Below are 20,782 nucleotides of genomic sequence, written 5' to 3'. Positions count from 1 at the left end.
GCCATTCTCCTGCCTCAGCCTCCGAGTAGCTGGGACTACAGGCGCCCGCCACCACGCCCGGCTAGTTTTTTGTATTTTTAGTAGAGACGGGGTTTCACCATGTTAGCCTGGATGGTCTCGATCTCCTGACCTCGTGATCCACCCGCCTCGGCCTCCCAAAGTGCTGGGATTACAGGCTTGAGCCACCGCGCCCGGCCAAGATGGAGTCTTGCTCTGTCACAGGGGCTGGAGTGCAGTGGCGCGATCTCAGCTCACTGCAACCTCCACCTCCCGGGTTCAAGCAGTTCTCCTGCCTCCTCCTCCCAAGTAGCTGGGATTACAGGTGTGCATCACCACGCCTGGGTAATTTTTGTATTTTTAGTAGAGACAGGGTTTCACCATGTTGGCCAGGCTGGTCTTGAACTCCTGACCTCAAGTGACCCACCCACCTCGGCCTCCCAATGTGCTAGGATTCCAAGCGTGAGCCACTATGCCCAGCCAGACTCAATAAGCTGTTACTGAACAAATGAATGAATGCATACTAAGCAAATCTTACACAGAGGCAGGCAGACACACCAAAATACTCAGACAGAGGCAGAGAGAGAAGTCACAGAGTCGGTTTCTCTAGAATAATCTGAAGCTCTTGGCTCAACATTTATTGCCCCTTTCCTCTGTTCCTCATGTCCCAGAATGCCACCCTCCCAGATGGGGACAGAGTGCTACTGGTACTGGTGGGAGGGGTAGGTGCTGTGGCCGTCGTACTCATCAGTGGTGAGGCAGTGCAGCATGAAGTGGCCCAGGTCATGTTTGGAGATGACCCTCGAGGGCCCTCGTCCATCCAGGGTTACTGTGTACGCCCCAGTTAGCGGCTGGTCTCCTGTGAAGTAAAGACAGAAGGGCTGGGTGAAGCAGTCACCTTTCCCCTCCCCCAAAATTTGACCCCCAGAAAGACCTTCCCAGGGTGCCTACTGTGTGCCCAGCCTGGGTGGTGTCACAGCCAAGAATGGACTTCCGGTATGCAGGTGCTCATCTATATCCTTTGCTTCATTCATTCGAGAAATCCTTATTGATTACCTATTATGTGGCCAGGTGCTGGGCACCCAAGCAAGGGACAAAGCAGACAAGAATCCCCTGCCCTGGCCAGTGGCGGTGGCTCATGCCCATCATCCCGGCACTTTGGGAGGCTGAGACAGGAGGATCACTCAAGCCCAGGAGTTTGAAACTAGCCTGGGCAACACAGAGAGACCTTGAGTCCACTAAAAATACAAAAATCAGCCGGGTGCAGTGGCGTGCCTCTGTGGTCCCAACTACTCAGGAGGCTGAGGCTGGAGAATTGCTTGAGCCAGGGAAGCTGAAGCTGCAGGGAGCCATGATCGTGACACTGCACTCCAGCCTGGGCGACAGAGCAAGACCTTGTCTCTAACAACAACAACAACAACAACAACAAATTATCTGACAGTAACCAACTAAACTTAGGGATAAAATGTACCATCACCCAAGCAGAGACAGGCTGGAATTATGCACAGTATGGAACACACACCCTTGGCTGTGTATTTGCTTGGGACAAAGCGGACGGGAATCGCCTGCCCTGGCTGGCGTCTGTAATCTCAGCACTTTGGGAGGCCAAAGTGGGAGGATCACTTGAGCTCAGGAGTTTGAGACCAGCCAACATGGCCAAACCACATCTCTACAAAAAATGCAAAAATTAGCTGGGTGTGGTAGCTTATGCCTGTAGTCCCAGCTATTTGGGCAACTGAGGCAGGAGAATCACTTGAGCCCAGGAGGCGGAGGTTGCAGTGAGCCAAGATTGTGCCACTGCACTCCAGCCTGGGCAACAGAGGGAGACCTATCTCAAAAAAAAAAGAAAAAAAAAAGGAACACACACCCTCACCCCATGCGGCATTCCTGCCCAACATGTTTAATCTGAATCTGTGGCAAAACAGCTAGAAAATTCCAGAATGTGGGCCTTTTAAAGTTACCTGGCCTGGTTAATGTTATGAGAAACTTAAAGAAAAAGGGCAGGGTAGGTTGAAAAAAATTTTTCTGTTTTTTTTATACAGAGTCTTGCTCTGTCACCCAGGCTGGAATGCAGTGGCACAATCTCAGCTCACTGCAACCTCTGCCTCCCAGGTTCAAGCAATTCTTGTGCCTCGGTCTCCTGAGTATCTGGGATTACAGGTGTCCGCCACCACACCTGGCTAATTTTTGTATTTTTAGTAGAGACGGGGTCTCACCATGTTGGCCAGGCTGGTCTCGAACTCCTGACCTCAACTGATCCGCCCACCTTGGCCTCCCAAAGTGCTGGGATTACATATGTGAGCCACTGTGCCGGCCTGACAGTTGAGGAAATTTTACTATGGAGTGGATACTAAATGATATGACAGTAAATGTCACTTTCCTTAGGTGTGATCATGTTTTGTGTGCAAATATCTTTCTTTTAGGAGATAGCTGTCTAGGTATTTAGGAGTGAAGTAGACAATGTTGTAATTCCTCTCAAATGATTAAGCCAAATATATATGCATATATTTTTTTCACAATATATTCAGCAAAATCTATCTATATATTCATGGAGAGAGAGAGAGGAGGAGAGAGGGAGAGAGAACAGGATAAAAAGCTAAGCACTGAACCTAAACAAAGGGTTTATGTGTATTCACAAACCTTTAATGCGTTCAACTGGGGAGGTTTGAAAGTTTTCACACACTTGGCTGGGCGCAGTGGCTCACACCAGTAATCCCAGCACTTTGGGAGGTCAAGGTGGGCAGATCACAAGGTCAAGAGATCGGGACCAACCTGGCCAACATGGTGAAACCTCGTCTCTACTAAAAATACAAAAATTAGCTGGTCGTGGTGGCGCATGCCTATAGTCCCAGCTATTCTGGGGGCTGAGGCAGGAGAATCACTTGAACCCAGGAGGCAAAAGGTTGCAGTAAGCCAAGATCACGCCACTGCGCTCCAGCCCAGCAATAGAGCGAGACTCTGTCTCCAAAAAAAAAAAAAAAAAAAAAAAAGAAAGCCCAGGCATGGTGGCTCACACCTGTAATCCCAGCACTTTGGGAGGCCGAGGTGGGTGGATCACAAGGTCAAGAAGTTGAGACCATCCTGGCTAACACGGTGAAACCCTGTCTCTATTAAAAAATACAAAAAATTAGCCAGGCGTGGTGGCGGGTGCCTGTAGTCCCAGCTACTCGGGAGGCTGAGGCAGGAGAATGGACTACAGGCATTGAGACGGGGTTTCACCGTGTTAGCCAGGATGGTCTTGATCTCCTGACCTCGTGATCCGCCCACCTTGGCCTCCCAAAGTGCTGGGATTACAGGCGTGAGCCACCGTGCCCGGCCATTAATATCTATCTTTTCTTGTCTTTTTCTTTTTTTCTAGACAGGGTCTCACGCTGTTGCCCAGGCTGGAGTGCGGTGGCTCTATCACAGCTCATTGCAGCCTTGATCTCCTGGGCTCAAGCCATCCTCAAGCCACAGCCTCCAAATAGCTGGGACCACAGGTGTGTGCCACCATGCCCAGCTAATTTTTTTTTTTTTTTGTATTTACATTGTAGAGATAAGTCTATGTTGCCCAGGCTGGTCTCAAACTCCTGGGCTGAAGCAATCCTTCGTCTTGGCTTCCCAAAGTGATGGAATTACAGGTGTGAACCACCATGCTTGGCCTGCATATCTATCTATCTATCTATCTATCTATCTATCTATCTATCTATCTATCTATCTAATCTCTATCTCCCATACTAGAAATGTAAGCCATGGCCGGGCATGGTGATACAGGCATGTAATCCCAGCTACTCAGGAGGCTGAGGCCCCAGAATCCATAGACATAATGGATTAAACCATTAGCCAGTGGTAATCCCCTCAACCTTCAATCCCTCACCACTCCTCAGAAGGGAAAGTCCCAACCCTCTAATCCAGCCTTAGTCTTTCTGGTGACCAGACCTGAAGCTGCCTAGGGGATGCCAGCTCTCAGTGAACTCATCAGCATAGAAAAAGACATTTATCATTTTGGAGATTCCAAGGATTTTAGGAGTTGTATGCCAGGAAACAGGGACAAAGGCCAAATATATATGTCACAATATCATAGGAAGGTTTGCAATTTTAGGGTGATCAGGGAAGTCCTTGCAGATCTCCCCAGAGGGCAGGAGGGAACAGGCAGATGGCATTGGTGCCACCAGGTCCCTGCCCTGCTTACCTATGTGTGGCGGCATCACAGCCACGTACTTCAGGCCCGATTCCTGCAGCACCTTGTGCATCCGGATGTGGTCATCGGTCACGGCCTGCAGTCGTGGGGGCACCTTGGTGGGGTCCCAGAGCAGGAAAGCTGGAGGGAGGACACAGGGCAGGATCAGCCTGGGCTCTCTCTCTCTCTCTCTTTTTGTTTATTTGAGACAGAGTCTCGCTCTGTCACCCAGGCTGAGTGCAGTGGTGCAATCTCGGCTCACTGCAACCTCTGCCTCCTGGGTTCAAGCAATTCGGCCTCAGCCTCCCCAGTAGCTGGGATTACAGGTGCACACCACCAGCCTGGCTAATTTTTGTATTTTTAGTACAGACAGGGTTTCACCATGTTGGCCAGGCTGGTCTCAAACTCCTGACCTCAGGTGATCCGCCCTCCTCCACCTCCCAAAGTGCTAGAATTATAGGCATGAGCCACTGCGCCCGGCCAAGGGCCCACTTGTCTTGATGCCAGGACAAAACCCAGCCATGGCTCACCATTGCCTTCCAGTTGCAAAAACAGGGGAGTCTCTGGGCCTCCTCTTTCCCTCACAGGCCAGGTAAGAGCTGTCTGCTGATCACCGTAATTCCAAATCTGACCTCTTCTCACTCTGCCTGGTCCTGTCCACTGTTTCCTCTTGCCTGGACCAGCCCAGCAGCCTCCTCCCTGGTCTCTCAGCCCCTCCTTCCCTCCTCCCAAGGAGCCCATGAACACCCCTATCAGTTCACATCCATAGCTCCATCTCACTCAGAGTAGAAGCGAAGTCCTCATGGCCAGCCCTCAAGGCCCCACCTGATATGGCCCCATCAGCTCTCTGACGTCCCTGCCTACCCTGCCTACCACTCTCCCTCACATGCCTCTGCTCCAGCCAGGTTCTGCCTCTCAGCCTTGGCGATGTCTGATCCCTCTGCCTCTGATGCATTTCCCTCTCTTTTTTATTTTCTCGGAGACAGGGTCTCATTCTGTTGTCCAGGCTGGAGGGCAGTGGCGTGAACACGGCTCACTGCAGCCTTGACCTTCTGGGCTGAAGTGATCCTCCTGCCTTACCCTCCTGAGGAGTTGGGACCACAGGGGTGAGCCACCAAACCCCACTTTTTTTTTTCTTTTTTTTTTTTTTTTTGAGACAGAGTTTCCCTCTCGTCACCCAGGCTGCAGTGTAATGGCGCCATCCCGGCCAAGCCTGGCTAATTAAAAAAAATTTTTTTAGGCCAGGTGCGGTGGCTCACCTCTGTAATCCCAGCACTTTGGGAGACTGAGGAGGACGGATCGCCTGAGGTTAGGAGTTTGAGACCAGCCTGGCCAACATGGTGAAACCCCGTCTCTACTAAAAATACAAAAATTAGCTGGGCGTGGTAGTTCATGCCTGTAGTCCCAGCTACTCAGGAGGCTGAGGCTGGAGAATCGCTTGAACCCAGGAGGTGGAGGTTGCAGTGAGCTGAGATCACACCACTGCACTCTGGCTTGGAAGACAGAGCAAGACTCCATCTCAAAAACAAAGCAGAACAAAACAAAAAAACAAAAATTAGCTGGGTGACTTGGTGCGTGCCTGTAATCCCAGCTATTTTCAGGAAGCTGAGGCAGGAGAATCCCTTGAACCTGGGAGGCAGAGGTTGCAGTGAGCCGATATCACGCCATTGCACTCCAGCCTGGGCGACAGAGCAAAACTCCGTCTCTAAAGAAAAAGAAAAAAAAAGTTTTTTTTGTAGTGATGGAGGTCTTACCAAGTTGCCCAGGCTAGTTTTGAACTCCCGGGCTTAAGAGATCCTCCCGCCTCGACCTCCTAAAGTGCTGAGATTATGGTGTGACCCAGGACCCTTTGTCATTTCCCTCTCATAGCCACATGGCTCCCTGTTTTCTTTGCAGACTTTGCTCAAAGGTCACCTTTCCATGCAGCTTTTCTTGACTGTCCTGCTTAAAATAGCAAAATCCCATCTCCCCCAGCCTAGTTTACCAATTCCTTTTCTTGGGGCCTTGTTTTCTCCCTAGGACCCTTCCCCTGTCGCCACACCCTAGAGTTATTCTGTGACTCTTTCTATCACATTTCCTGCTCCAATCCCAGCCCTTAGAAGTATTTGGAACATTGTAGGTACTCACTAAATATTTGTTCAGGAATTAGCTTTCAACAAGCTATAACTTGGCCAAGCTATACCGGCTGACATTTGTAGAACTTTTACCTCAAGCCAAGAACTATGCTAAATACTTTTAGGAGCAGTTTGGTGAATAGTTAAGAGCTTGGGTTCTTCCTAAAGTCAAGTCCTGGATCGACCACTGGCCAGCTTCCTGTTTCCTCATGTGCAAACTGGGATGATATAAATTGTTCAAAGGCTGGGCACAGTGGCTCACACCTGTAATCCCAGAAGTTTGGGAGGCTGAGGTGGGAGGATCAGTTGAGTCCAGCAGTTCTAGACTTGCCTGGGCAAGACTGGTGAGATCCGTCTCTACAAAAAATTAAAAAATTAGCCAGTCGTGATGATCCACACCTGTGGTCTTAGCTGCTCAGAAGACTGAGGTGAGAGGATCACTTGAGCTCAGGAGTTCGAGGCTGCAGTGAGCTGTGATTGCACGACTGCACTCCAGCCTGGACAACAGAGCAAGACCTTGTCTAGAAAAAAAATAAATAGTTTGAGTAATGTTAGTGGTTATAAAAAGGTGTGTCACAGAGACCAGCCTGGGCAACATAGCCAGACCCTGTCGCAACAAAAACATTTTTAAAATTAGATGGGCATGGTGGCACATGCCTGTGGTCTCAGCTACTCAGGAGGATCCCTTGAGCCTAGGAGTTGGAGGCTGTAGTAAGTTATGATCACATCATGCTCCCTGCAACCTCCACCTCCAAGTTTCCAGTGATTCTCCTGCCTCAGCCTCCTGAGTAGCTGGGATTACAAGTACGCGCCACCATGCCCAGCTGATTTTTGTATTTTTGGTAGAGATGGGGTTTCACCATGTTGGCCAGGCTGGTCTCGAACTCCTGACCTCAAGTGATCCACCCGCCTCAGCCTCCCAAAGTGCTGGGATTACAGGTGTGAGCCACCACACCTGGCCTAGGGTTTCCTCTTTTCAGATGAGAAAACTGCGGTGCAGATTGTGAAGTGGTGACCCAAGGCCACACAGCAAGGATCTCAGGGCCCTATTCCCCTTCTCCTCATTCCATGTTTTTATCTGCAGCCTCCAGCCTCCAGTTCACAATCTCAAATCCAGTCTCTAACTCACCCTGGGTTTCTTTCTTTTTTGTTTTGTTTTGTTGTGTTTTGAGACAGGGTCTCGCTCTGTAGCCCAGGCTGGAGTGCAGCGGTGCAATCACAGCTCACTGCAACCTCCACCTTCTAGGCTCAAAGGCTCCTCCCACCTAAGCTTCCCAAGTAGTGGGGACCGCAGGTGCATACCAACACACCCAGCTAATTTTCTGTATTTTTTTTGGAGAGATGGAGTTTTGCTATGTTGCCCTGACTGGTCCTGTACTCCTGGACTCAAGCAATCCGCCCACCTTGGCCTCTCAAAGTGCTCCGATTACAGGCGTGAACCACTGTGCCTGGCCTTACTCTGGATTTCTTTCTAATCCTCTCAGTTCCCTCCGTAAAAAAAATCCTCCTCAAGCCCTAATGGATAAACTCCAAGCTTCTTAGATGACAAAAATCTTTCTAATCTTTTACCTTGACATTTGAATATGGAGGGAATATTAAACTCTAATAATTAGAGGGTGGAAGATAATTAAAGGGTGACCATTGCACTGTGGTGCTGGAAGAGAAAGGTCCTTTTCTTGGGACTTGCCGAAGGTGTCGGTGAGTGTGCAGCTGCATTTCAAATAGTTTAGGAAGTCCGGGTGCAGTGGCTCACACCAGCAATCCAGCACTTTGGGAGGCCAGATCACTTGAGGTCAGGAGTTCCAGACCAGCCTGGCCAATATGGTGAAACCCCATCTATACTAAAAATATACACACAAAAAATTAACCAGACGTGGTGGCGGGCACCTGTAATCCCAGCTACTCAGGAGGCTGAGGCAGGAGAATCCTTTGAACCCGGGAGGCGGATGTTGCAGTGAGCCGAGATCATGCCACTGTGCTCTAGTCTGGGTAACACAGTGAAACTCCGTCTCAAAGAAAGCAAAAACAAACAAAAAACCCAAATAGTTTAGGAGAACAAAAACAAAAACTATTTGTGTATGTGTATGTGCATAAACCAATTACAAAACACAATCACAATTTTAAAATCAGGAATATGGCTGTTGGCCAGGTGCAGTGGCTCACGTGTAATCCCAGCACTTTGGGAGGCTGAGGCTGGTGGATCGCTTGAGTCCAGGAGTTTGAAACCAGCCTGGGCAACATGGCGAAACCCTATCTCTACCAAAAATACAAAAATTAGCTAGCCTCATAACCCGGTCTCAAAATAAATAAATAAATAAATAAATAAATAAATAAATAAATCCAAACTTAAAAATTAAAAAAAAAAAAAAGGAATACGGTTGTTCACATGACTATTCTTTTAACTTTTCTGTTTATAACTTTTTATAATAAAAAGTCAAAAAGTATATTGAGGACCTACACACTGAAGTAAGCAGCCATGAGGTATAAGCTAACTTCAAATGGGTCAGAAAAGAAAACACTGTGTGTCTGTGAACAGAGGGCGGTGGGTATACCGGTGTCCTTTCAATTTTTCTGTAAGTTTGAGATCATTTCCAAAGAAAAAGTTAAGCTGGATTCAGTGGCTCATAGCTGTTGTCCTAGCTATTTGAGGGGCTAAAGTGAGGGGATTCCTTGAGCCCAGGAGTTCAAGGGTACAATGAACTATGATCATGCCACTGCACTCCAGCCTGGGTGACAGAGTGAGATCTTGTCTCAAAAAAAAATTTTTTTTTAATTAAAAAAAAATCCTGGCGGCCGGGCGCGGTGGCTCAAGCCTGTAATCCCAGCACTTTGGGAGGCCGAGACGGGCGGATCACGAGGTCAGGAGATCGAGACCATCCTGGCTAACATGGTGAAACCCCGTCTCTACTAAAAATTACAAAAAAACTTGCTGGGCGTGGTGGCGGGCGCCTGTAGTCCCAGCTACCCGGGAGACTGAGGCAGGAGAATGGCGTGAACCCGGGAGGCGGAGCTTGCAGCGAGCTGAGATCCGGCCGCTGCACTCCAGCCTGGGCGACAGAGCGAGACTCCTTCTCAAAAAAAAAAATAAATAAATAAAAGAAAAGAAAAGAAAAAAAAAGACATGGGAGAGTCTGGACGTGGTGGCTTACACCTATAATCCCAGCACTTTGGGAGGCCGAGGCAGGAGGACTGCTTGAGGCCAGGAGTTCAACATCAGCTTGGCCAACATGGCGAAACCTTGTTTCTACCAAAAATACAAAAATTAGCAGGGCATGGTGGCAGGCGCCTGTAATCCCAGCTACTCAGGAGGCCGAGGCAGAAGAATCGCTGCAGGCCAAGATCGTAGTCCCAGGCACCACGAACCCGAGAGGTGGAGCCTCGGTTGCCATGAGCTCATATTGCGCCACTGCACTCCAGCCTAGGCAATGGAGTGAGACTTCATCTCAAAGAAAAAAAGACATGGGAGAAAAAAACCCAAAAATTAACTGCAGACCATTCCAATCTGGGAACAAAAGTAAGGCCTTGTCTCTACAAAAATATCAAAAAATTAGCCAGGTGTGGTGGTGCATGCCTACGGTCCCAGCCGCTTGGGAGGCTGCAGTGGGGAGGATCACTTGAACCCAGGTTGAGGCTACAGTGAGCCATGGTCGCACCACTGCACTCCAGCCTGGTTGACAGAGCAAGACCGAGTGAACCATTCTGAAATCGCAAGGTTACTTGTGTATTACTTTTCCATTTCAAAGCTTGAGGAAAAAAGCCATAAATGATTTCGCTTCCTACCCTCCAGCTAGGTCTGGCCTCCAGGCCTCTTTGCTTGCTTTGTCCTCTGCCTGGAGTGTAATTACAATCATCAGGCAGTCCTCTTTCATGTCACTTCCCTTTCCAGGGAGGCAATTTGTGTGATGAAACACACTTGAGATCAGGAGTTCGAGACCAGCCTGGCTAACATGGTGAAACCCTGTCTCTACTAAGAATACAAAAATTAGCCAGGCGTGGTGGCAGGTGCCTGTAATCTCAGCTACTCGGGAGACTGAGGCAAGAGAATCCCTTGAACCCGGGAGGCAGAGGTTGCAGTAAGCCAAGATCATGCCATGGCACTCCAGCCTGGGCATCAGAGCGAGACTCCATCTCAAACAAACCTCAAAATAACTAAAAATACATACGTACACACATACATACATAAATAGATTATACAGGACAACTATTTGCTTAATGTCCTTGTCCCCATAATCAGGAGCTCTGTGAGGGCGGAGACCTAGTATATATCCACAGCTCTATCACTTCCTCTGGCGGGCCCACCCTGACCTCTCTCAGCCTGGGTCAGATACCTCCTCTGGGCTCCCACAGTCCTGTAGTTTCTCCCATTGTGGCCCTATCCCCTCTGCCTGCCTCCCCCATCCCAGCTTTGATGATCTGGATGTCAGTTTGATCCTGGATCTGTTTACCACCTCTCTCCCACCTGTGATCTTGTGTGTGCAGGGCCCAGGGCTGCACAGGTCACCACTGTGTCCCCACCATCACCCAGTAAGGTTCAGGCACACAGCTGGTGCTCAGTAAATGCACAGGAACATGGAATGGCTTCAGTGTCACCTTTCAGAGGCCCCTGGGCTACCTTCCCAGTACCCCCCAGTTCAGCCCCACCTCCATGATTCCACCACCCACCCGAGGTGCAGGCCACGACCTTGTCCACACCATGAGCCTTCATGGCTGCCACAATGTTCCGGGCGCCCTCGGACATCACTGTGGTGGGACCTTAGAGGGGACAGAGAGTGGCTGTCACTGGTGGGCGGCGGCGGCGGCAGGGGTGGCAGGGGTGGGGCTGGGGGCGGGGGTGGCGCTGGGGGCCGAGGTGTAGGGGAGGGCCGTGGGCAGAGGGGGGGCTCAGTACTGAGGTCATTGCGGGTGCCCAGCAGCACGATGACAGCATCCTGCCCAGCCACGGTCTTGTCCACATCGGCTGCCTGCAGAACATCCCCCACTACCACGTGGGCCGGCTGGGGCCCCTCTGATGGCAGCCTGGAGGAGTCCCGCACCAGCACCGTCACTTCGTAACCTGTGGGCAAAGAGGAGGAGAGAATCTGGTCAGTGGGCTTGTGGGCTGGCACTATTGGGCTCCAGGGGCTGGGTCTTAGAAGCCACCATGAACTCTCAAATCCATCCCCTCCTCTGTTCTGGGGAAGTGGTCGTCAAACATTTTTTGTTTTTGTTTGTTTTGTTTTTGAGACAGGGTCTTGCTCTCCTGCCCAGGCTGCTGTGCAGTGGTGCAATCACAGCTCACTGCAGCCTCAACCTCCCTGGTTCAACTGATCCTCCCATCTCAGCAGCCCAAGTAGCTGGGACTACAGTGCGCACCACCATACCCAGCTAATTTTGTAATTTTTTTTGTAGAGAAGGGGTTTTGCCATGTTGCCCAGGCTGGTCTTGAACTCCTGGGCTCAAGTGATCTGCCTGCCTCAGGCTCCCCATGAGCCACTGCGCCGTGGCCTTCAAACATTTTTGCTGGCATACCTACAATTGATGCTTAGTATTGAGCTGGTTATTAAAATAAACCATACCTTGGCCAGGCATGGTGGCTCACGCCTGTAATCCCAGCACTTTGGGAGGCTGAGCCGGGCAGATTACCGGAGGTCAGGAGTTTGAGACCAGCCCGGACAACATGATGAAACTCCATCGCTACTAAAAAATAAAAATTAGCCGGGCATGGTGGTACATACCTGTAATCCCAAGTACTTGGGAGGCCGAGGCAAAAGAATCACTTGAACCTGAGAGGCAGAGGTTGCAGTGAGCAGAGAGTGCACCAGTGCACTCCAGCCTAGGTGACAGAGTGAGACTCCATCTCAAAAAAAAAAAAAAAAGACCATAACTTCATACCTTCATAATTCATAAATAATCTGAACTGAAGCCTCCAAGCACCACACCCTGTAACTTCCCTTCCCTCTATTTATTATTATTATTTTTTGAGACGGAATCTCACTCCGTAACCCGGGCTGGAGTGCAGTGGCACGATCTTGGCTCACTGCAACTTCTGCCTCCAGGGTTCAAGTGATTTTTCTGCTTCAACCACCCAAGTAGCTAGGACTACAGGCACGTGCCATCATGCCTGGCTATTATTATTAATTTTTTTGAGATGGAGTCTCACTCTGTTGCCCAGGCTGGAGCACAGTGGCGTGATCTCAGCTCACTGCAACCTCTGCCTCCCAGGTTCAAGCGATTCTTCTGCCTCAGCCTCCCGAGTAGCTGGGACTACAGGTGCATGCCACCACATTGGGCTAATTTTTGTGTTTTTAGTAGAGATGGGGTTTCACCATGTTGGCCAGGCTGGTCTTGAACTCCTAACCTCAGGTGATCCACCTACCTTGGCCTCCCAAAGTGCTGGGATTACAGGTGTAAGCCACTGTACCCAGCCAGCAACTTCCCTACCCTGTAACAACTAAAGGGTTAATGCTGGCACTGCACTGGTCTCTGCCTCCCATCCATGGTCCTGGAGGAAACTGAGGTCCTGAGGAGGACATGGGTGACCTACAGACTCACAAGTGCTTGGATTGGTCCCAGCCTTGCTGCCTGGCCTTACTGCTGGGAAGCCCAGTCCTCCTTTAGTGGTCATTACAGATTTTTAATATTGTCTTAGTATATTCCTTCCCAAAATAATTTTGGATAATTTTGTTCCTCTCCAACACACACACACATACACACACATTTTAAAGTTCACAACTAACATATTTCTTCCTTTGTTTTAAACATTGGCAAAGGATGTTAACATTTGGGTATACTGTAATAGCTATATATATACATATACATATATATATATATATATATTTAGAGACAGGGTCTTGCTCTGTTGCCCAGACTGGAGTGCAGGGGCACCAATCATAGCTCACTGTAACCTCAAATTCCTGGGCTCATGCCTATTATAATCCCAGAGCTTTGGGAGGCCAAGACAGGAAGATTGTTTGAGGCTAGGAGTTTGAGACCAGACTGGGCAACATAGTGAAACCCCGTCTCTGCAAAAAAATAAAAAAATCTAGCCAGGTGTGCTGGCGCAACCTGTAGTCTTAGCTATTCAGGTGGCTGAGGCTGTAGTGAGCTATGATTGCACCACTGCACTCCAGCCTGGGCTACAGAATGAGACTCTGTCTCAAAAATAAATACATAAAATTAAATTAACAAAAAGTTTAGGCTAGTACCTGGCACAGAAATAAGAGCTACCTGGTGCTGGGTGCGATGACTCACGCCTGTAATCCCAGCACTTTGGGATGCCAAGGGAGGTGGGTCACCTGAGGCCGGAAGTTTGAGACCAGCCTGACCAACATGGGGAAACCTCACCTCTACTAAAAATACAAAATTAGCCAGGCATGGTGGCTAATAATCCCAGCTACTTGGGAGGCTGAGGCAGAATTGCTTGAACCTGGGAGGCGGAGGTTGCGGTGAGCTGAGATCATGACATTGCACTCCAGCCTGGGTAAAAAGAGCGAAACTCCATCTCAAAAAAAAAAAAGAGCTACCTGGTTGTTTGCTATTATCATGCCTTTTTTTTTTTTTTTTTAATTTTTTTTATTTTATACAGCTAGGGTTTCATTCTACTGAGCAGTCTAGGGAAACATAAAGGCCAGCTGTGGTGGCTCACGCTTGTAATCCCAGCACTTTTGGAGGCCAAGGCGGGTGGATCACTTGAGGTCAGGAGTTTGAGACCAGCCTGGCCAACATAGTGAAACCCCGTCTCTACTAAAAATATGACAAATTAGGCCGGGCGCGGTGGCTCACGCCTGTAATCCCAGCACTTTGGGAGGCCGAGGTGCGCGGATCACGAGGTCAGGAGATCGAGAGTAACGCAGTGAAACCCTGTCTCCATTAAAAATAAAAAAAAATTAGCCAGGCATGGTGGCAGGCGCCTGTAGTCCCAGCTACTCGGGAGGCTGAGGCAGGAGACTCACTTGAACCCAGGAGGCAGAGATTGCAGTGAGCTGAGATTGTACCATTACGTGCCAGCCAGGGCAACAAGAGCGAAACTCCGTCTCAAAAAAAACAAAACAAAACAAGCAAATAACAAAAAACACAAAAAACAAAAAACACAAAAAGATACAATAAAAAAATTAAAAAGAGAGATGGGGTTTTGCATGTTGACCAGGCTGGTCTTGAACTCCTGGGCTCAAGTAATCTGCCTGGTATGGCCTCCCAAAGTGCTGGGATTACAGGCATGAACCACCGAGCCTGGCCTATTACACCTTTTAACCATTTTGCGACTTTATCTCCTGGCCTGGACCAGGCCTGCGTCTCCTTCCTGGTCCCTTTCCTGGGTCCTCCCTGGGCTCCTGGACCCAGTCCTGTCCTCTCCAATCCATATTCCACACAGCAGCCAGACAGAGCTTTCCACAGAAATATTTAAGTGCCTCCCTGCTCAGTTGCCTCCCACAAGCCTGAAATGCCCTATGATAAAACCCATGCTCCTCATGCCAGCCTTCCAGGCCCCTCGGGATCTCACTTCTCCTATCCAGCCTCTGGTGAAGGCTCTGCCCTCTTCACCCACAGTACTTTTTTTTTTTTTTTTTTTGAGATGGAGTCTCGCTCTGTCGCCCAGGCTGGAGTGCGGTGGCGCGATCTCAGCTCACTGCAAGCTCCGCCTCCCGGGTTCACGCCATTCTCCTGCCTCAGCCTCCCGAGTAGCTGGGACTACAGGCGCCCGCCACCACGCCCGGCTAATTTTTTGTATTTTTAGTAGAGACGGGGTTTCACCATGGTCTCAATCTCCTGACCTCGTGATCCACCCGCCTCGGCCTCACAAAGTGCTGGGATTACAGGTGTGAGCCACCCTGCTGGGCTGTTTTGTTTTGTTTTGTTTTTGAGACGGAGTCTTGCTGTGTTGCCCAGGCTGGAGTGCAGTGGCGCAGTCTCAGCTCACTGCAACCTCTGCCTCCTGGGTTCTAGTGATTCTCCTGCCTCAGCCTCCCAAGTAGCTGGGATTACAGGCGCCTGCCACCATGCCTGGCTAACTTTTTGTATCTTTTTTTTTTTTTTTTTTGAGAAGAAGTCTCGCTCTGTCGCCCAGGCTGGAGTGCAGTGGCCGGATCTTGGCTCACTGCAAGCTCCGCCTCCCGGGTTCACGCCATTCTCCTGCCTCAGCCTCCGGAGTAGCTGGGACTACAGGCGCTCGCCACCTCGCCCGGCTAGTTTTTTGTATTTTTTAGTACAGACGGGGTTTCACCATGTTAGCCAGGATGGTCTCGATCTCATGACCTTGTGATCCGCCCGTCTCGGCCTCCCAAAGTGTTGGGATTACAGGCTTGAGACACCGTGCCTGGCCCTTTTTGTATCTTTAGTAGAGATGGGGTTCCACCATGTTAACCAGGCTGGTCTCGAACTCCTGACCTCGTGATCCACCTGCCTCGGCCTCCCATAGTGCTGGGATTACAGGTGTGAGCCACTGCACCCGGCCTTAACTGCTCTTCCTTTAGTTCCTCAAATGCATGGTGCTGCTTCCTGCCTTCTGGCCTTTGCACGTGCTGTGCCCTCTGCCTGGAACTCCCTTTACTCTCTTTCCCCAGTCCCCCCAGTCACTTGTACTTCCTCTGTATGCTGACCTGCAGCAAACCAAGCACTCTGTGGGTCCAGGGACTGTGTCATATTTCCTGCCATCTCCCTGGCCCTTTATAAACACAAAAGCACAGGCATTACTGTCCCAGGGACCTTGGTCCAAACTCCAGCTCTGCCACCTACCAGCTGAGGAACCTCATGCAACCTCTTCCATGATTGGACCTCAGCTTTCTCATCTCTGAAGTGAAGATCACAGTACCAGCATCCCCATGCTATGTGACCACCTTTCATAGGGGAATGACACAAGATCTGTGCTGCCCTCCCACATGGGGGAGCAGCAGGGGCTTGCATGGGGCCAATATGGGCATCCTTTTTTTTTTTTTTTTTGAGATGGAGTCTCACTCTCTTGCCCAGGCTGGAGTGCAGTGGTGTGATCTCGGCTCACTGCAACCTTCGCCTCCCAGGTTCAAGTGATTCTCCCACCTCAGCCTCCAGAGTAGCTGGGATTACAGGTGTGCGCCACAAAGCCCAGCTAATTTTGTATTTTTAGTAGAGATGGGGTTTCACCATGTTGGCCAGGCTGGTCTCGAACTTAAATGACCTGCCTGCCTTGGCCTCCTGAAATGTAGGGATTACAGGCGTTAGCCACTGCACTGGGCTTAATGTGGGCATTCTTTTTTTTTTTTGAGATGGGGTCTTGCTCTGTAGCCCAGGCTGGAGTGCAGTGGCACAGTCTCGGCTCACTGCAAGCTGTGCCTCCTGGGTTCATGCCATTCTCCTGCCTCAGCCTCCCGAGTAGCTGGGAATACAGGGGCCCGCCACCACGCCTGGCTAATTTTTTTTATTTTTGGTAGAGATGGGGTTTCATCGTGTTAGCCAGGATGGTTTCGATATCCTGACCTCGTGATCCACCTGTCTCGGCCTCCCAAAGTGCTGGGATTACAGGCGTGAGCCACTGCGCCCGGCATGATTTTTCATATTTTCCTTTGCTCTATCCTTCTCTACCTATGTGTATATATATGTGTGTCTATATAAACATTAAATATAGTATATATTACATATGATAAGTATATACATATGTCTAGAAACACATGTATATGCACACACACACATATATATATACTTTTTTCCTATTTTAGAGTAAGTTGTAGAGGTCGTGCCCTTTTTAGTCTTTTTAATTTTTATTTATATTTTTTATAGAGATGTGGGTCTTCCTGTGTTACCTGTTACCCAGGCTGGTCTCAAACTGCTGGACTCAAGTAGTCGACCCACTTCAGCTTCCCAAAGTGCTGGGATTACAGGCGTGAGCCATGGTGCCTGGCCTCTTTTTAAGCTTTTTAAAAATCTCAGCCATCGGCCACGCATGGTGGCTCACGCCTGTAATCCCAGCACTTTGGGAGGCCAAGGCGGGTGGATCACGAGGTCAGGAGATGGAGACCATCCTGGTTAACACGGTGAAACCCCGTCTCTACTAAAAATACAAAAAAAATTAGCCGGGCATGGTGGCGGGCACCTGTAGTCCCAGCTACTTGGATGGCTGAGGCAGGATAATGGCGTGAACTCGGGAGGCGGAGCTTGCAGTGAGCCGAGATTGGGCCACTGCACTCCAGCCTGGGCGACAGAGTGGCACTCTGTCTCAAAAAAAAAAAAAAAAAAAAATCTCAGCCATCAATACAAAAGATTTCATTGCCTAACCTGGTGTACACAAACCCATACATATACAATTGAAATGAGTTTCATAAAACTAATACTTAAAGTGATACATTTTGATACTATGTCATCATTTGTCACCCTATATTGTTGATACACATTGTGACCATATGTTTCAGATCTCACTATAACTCACAGTTTGAGAAGCATCAGGTTGCAACAACCCTGCAAGGTAGGTATCATTATCCTGTCCACATTGATGGGGAAACTGAGACAATTTTAGGCAACTGGGCCAGGATCACACAGCTAGTAGGTAGAGAAGGTTGAATTTTTACCTAAGTGAGTCTGATCCAGAGACTGCAAAATTCAATGCTAGTCTAAGTACTTCCTACATAAGATCTCATTTAATTATCCCAAGAGCCCTAGGGCAAGTACTACCAGTTTCACCATGACCTTACACATGTCTAGGTACACAGATGACAAGGCATTTGGCCACACAGGCTGTAAGCCGCGGAGCTGGTGACTTGAATGTGGGCAGGCTGGCACCAGAGTTCATGCCTGTCAAGACTCTTGGTCCTACAGAACCATTGTGAACTCCAGTTAATCCAAGCCCTTTCCCTCCCTCCCTCCCTTCCTTCCTTCCTTCCTTCCTTCCTTCCTTCCTTCCTTCCTTCCTTCCCTTCTTTCTTTCTTCCTTCCTTCCCTCCTTTCTTCCTTCCTTCCTTTCCTCCTTCCTTCCTTCCCTTCTTTCTTCCTTCCTTCCTTCCCTCCCTCCCTCCTTCCCTCCCTTCCTTCTTTCCTTTCATCTTGCTGTGTCACCCAGACTGGAGTGCAGTGGTGCAGTGATGCAATCTTAGCTCGCTGCAACCTCCGCCTCCCAGGTTCAAGTGATTCTTGTGCCTCAGCCTCCCAAGTATCTGGGATTACAGGTAAGTACTACTGTGCCCAGCTAATTTTTTTTTTTTTTTTTTTTTTTGAGATGGAGTTTCGCCCCTGTCACCCAGGCTGGAGTGCAGTGGTGCAATCTTGGCTCACCACAACCTCTGCCTCTTGGGTTCAAGCTATTCTCCTGCCTCAGTCTCCCGAGTAGCTGCGATTACAGGTGCCCGCCACCACGCCCGGCTAATTTTTCATATTTTTAGTAGAGACGGGGTTTCACTATGTTGGCCAGGCCTCCTGACCTCGTGATCCACCTGCCTCAGCCTCCCAAAGTGCTGAGATTACAGGCGTGAGCCACCGCACCCGGCCTCTTTTTCTTTCTTTTTATTTATTTTTTTAAATTTTAGAGACAGGGTCTCACCCTGTCACCCAGGCTGGAGTGCAGTGGTGCAAACACAGCTCACTGTAGCCTTGAACTCCTGAGCTCAAGCAGTCCTCCCACCTCAGCCTTCTGAGTAGCTGGGACTACAGGCATGCATCACCATGCCCAGCTAATTTATTTTTATTTTTTATATTTTTGTAGAGATGGGGTCTTGCTATGTTGCCCAGGCTAGTCTCAAACTCCTGGCCTCAAGCCATCCTCCCGCCTTGCCCTCCCAAAGTGCTGGGATTACAAGCATGAGCCACTGTGCCTGGCCAACCCTTCCCTTTGCTGATGGGGACATCAAAGCTGAGAGCTGGAAAGAGATTTTTCAGAGCCACAGCTCTGAAGCTCCCTAGGCTCCAGTTCTTAATCCCCCTGAGTGCAGTCCCAGCTATGACCAGCAGGGATGGGCAAGTGGAATTAGTGGATTTCCATGTGACTCAGCACCTTTCAACTTCTCTCACTTCCTCCTCCCCCAGTAAGTGCTTATCAGCAAATTGGTTTTTACTGAGAGGCCCACAGCTCCCCACTCTCCACAAGTCAAGATCGTCACGGGGTCTCCCTGGGGAAGGGAAGAGTTTCGAACCCAGTGAAGAACTTTCAGAGTCCCTCCAAGGGAGACAGCAGAGTGGGGTCCTGGTGGCCTCCACCCTTTTGGGGCACGCAGATAGTCAATATCTTCAGCGTCACCAAGGCCTGTAAGGGTGGGGCCCCATATCTGGAAGTCCCAGGCCCAGCTGGGAGTTGGTCAAGTCTGGGCTGTGGGGGCAGGGAGTGCTGGGGGATGGTTATCCCCTTTCCTGCCCTCTCTCCTGGGGCAACTCCACATTTTCAGACCTCATTGACTTTCCCAGGACTGCTGTCCCCAAGTCTTCACTCATGTTTCTCTGTGACTCCTTCCCATTAGGTACTCACAGCAACCTGACCCCCCAACTTTTTCAATTGCCAGCCTGGGGACTTGTGGTGGTTAAGAGCATGAGCTGGGTTCAAATCCCAGCCCTGTTAGTTACCAGCTGTGTGATGTTGGGCAAGTCACTCTCTGGGCCTCAGTTTTCTCATCTGTCAAGTAGGGTAATACTAGTTAGTTCCCACTCCATTTTGAGAGCTCTCATGTGAAGAGATGACAGAGCAAGCTTGGCTTAGTAAATCCTCTCTGGGTGTGCGAACAACCACCACCACAACCACAATAATGACAACTGCATTGCATAAGAGCTCTGGACTTACACATGACTGTGCCACGGGAGTCCCCCCGGGGTTCCCGGAGCCAATTCCTCTCTGGCTTGGACTCACATGAACTTGGATCTCACATCTTTTCCCATTTCTGCTCCCCTGGCAACTTGCTTTGGCCCCTGAGTTCTCATACACCTGGCTGGGGCGCTCATGGCCCCAATCAGCCTCGGCCCTGCCCCATGGTGCCCCTTCCTAAAGCTCTGCCCGTCTGTCCCGTGACACGCCCCGCCCGCCCCGGCTCATGCCTGCTTGCACCGCCTGCGCCAGGGTGGTGAGCCCGGTCTGGCCAGTGGCGCCGAAGATCGCGATCTTCTTGACGGCCATCCTGTGAGGTCGTGGGGGTGCGGTGCAAGGCCTCAGAGTCTCGGCACGCGCGGGAACCTACTGGCTGCTGGGCGGCGCTCTCTGCCCTACTCAAGCAGGAACAACTGGGCGGAGCTGGCTCGAAGGGCCACGCCTCAGCCCAGCTCCGCCCGCGGCTCAGGTCAAGGGACGGGGCCTAACGCGGGTGGGCGGGGCAGGAGTCAGCTCGCATTCGCTCACCGCCCAGCACCGCCCTCTCTGCCGGCCACTTAGGTCGGAAGGCGGGGCCACAGAAGGCCACGCCTCCACATAGCAACAAACCGAGTGGGCGGAGCCGAGATAATTTGTCACTCAGCGTCCTGCCTCCGCGCTCTACCTCCCGGAGAGGGGCGGGGCCAGGCGAGCCACGCCCACGGCCTCTCGTAGCTCACGCCCCCTCTCACAGAGCCTGGAGCGATCTGGGGCGCACTGTAAGCCCCAGGGCCTCCCAGAACCAGC

General features: G+C 50.3%; 1 protein-coding gene across 2 annotated transcripts; it reads right to left on the bottom strand.

Moving 5' to 3' along the window:
* Nucleotides 1-597: 597 nt before the first annotated feature.
* BLVRB (biliverdin reductase B) lies at nt 598-20,438 on the bottom strand. Of its 2 annotated transcripts, none has more exons than XM_025368331.1 (5): nt 20,227-20,438; nt 11,159-11,323; nt 10,933-11,022; nt 4,169-4,297; nt 598-856 (listed from the first exon to the last, which is right to left on the bottom strand). In XM_025368331.1, exons 1-5 carry the CDS (start codon nt 20,303-20,305, stop codon nt 699-701), a joined length of 621 nt encoding a protein of 206 aa, XP_025224116.1. In that variant the 5' UTR covers nt 20,306-20,438; the 3' UTR covers nt 598-698. The 2 variants fall into 2 exon arrangements, with proteins under 2 accessions (XP_025224116.1, XP_025224117.1); XM_025368332.1 differs by having other exon boundaries at nt 603-828; nt 4,173-4,297.
* Between the last annotated feature and the right edge of the window lie 344 nt (nt 20,439-20,782).

The sequence above is a fragment of the Theropithecus gelada genome, chromosome 19 (assembly GCF_003255815.1).
Source record: "Theropithecus gelada isolate Dixy chromosome 19, Tgel_1.0, whole genome shotgun sequence".
Taxonomy (NCBI): domain Eukaryota; kingdom Metazoa; phylum Chordata; class Mammalia; order Primates; family Cercopithecidae; genus Theropithecus; species Theropithecus gelada.
Note: the sequence above shows the minus strand (reverse complement) of the source record. Positions and strands in the feature narration are given on the sequence as shown.

What these genes read in the sequence shown, in the direction of transcription:
- BLVRB (XM_025368331.1), bottom strand. Translation starts at nt 20,305, where the DNA reads ATGGCCGTCAAGAAGATCGCGATCTTCGGCGCCACTGGCCAGACCGGG. An exon ending in GGCGCAGGCGGTGCAAGCAG is followed by an intron (nt 11,324 to 20,226) that starts GCATGAGCCGGG and finishes CTTTGCCCACAG; the next exon opens with GTTACGAAGTGACGGTGCTG. An exon ending in GGTCGTGGCCTGCACCTCGG is followed by an intron (nt 4,298 to 10,932) that starts GTGGGTGGTGGA and finishes TCCTCCCTCCAG; the next exon opens with CTTTCCTGCTCTGGGACCCC.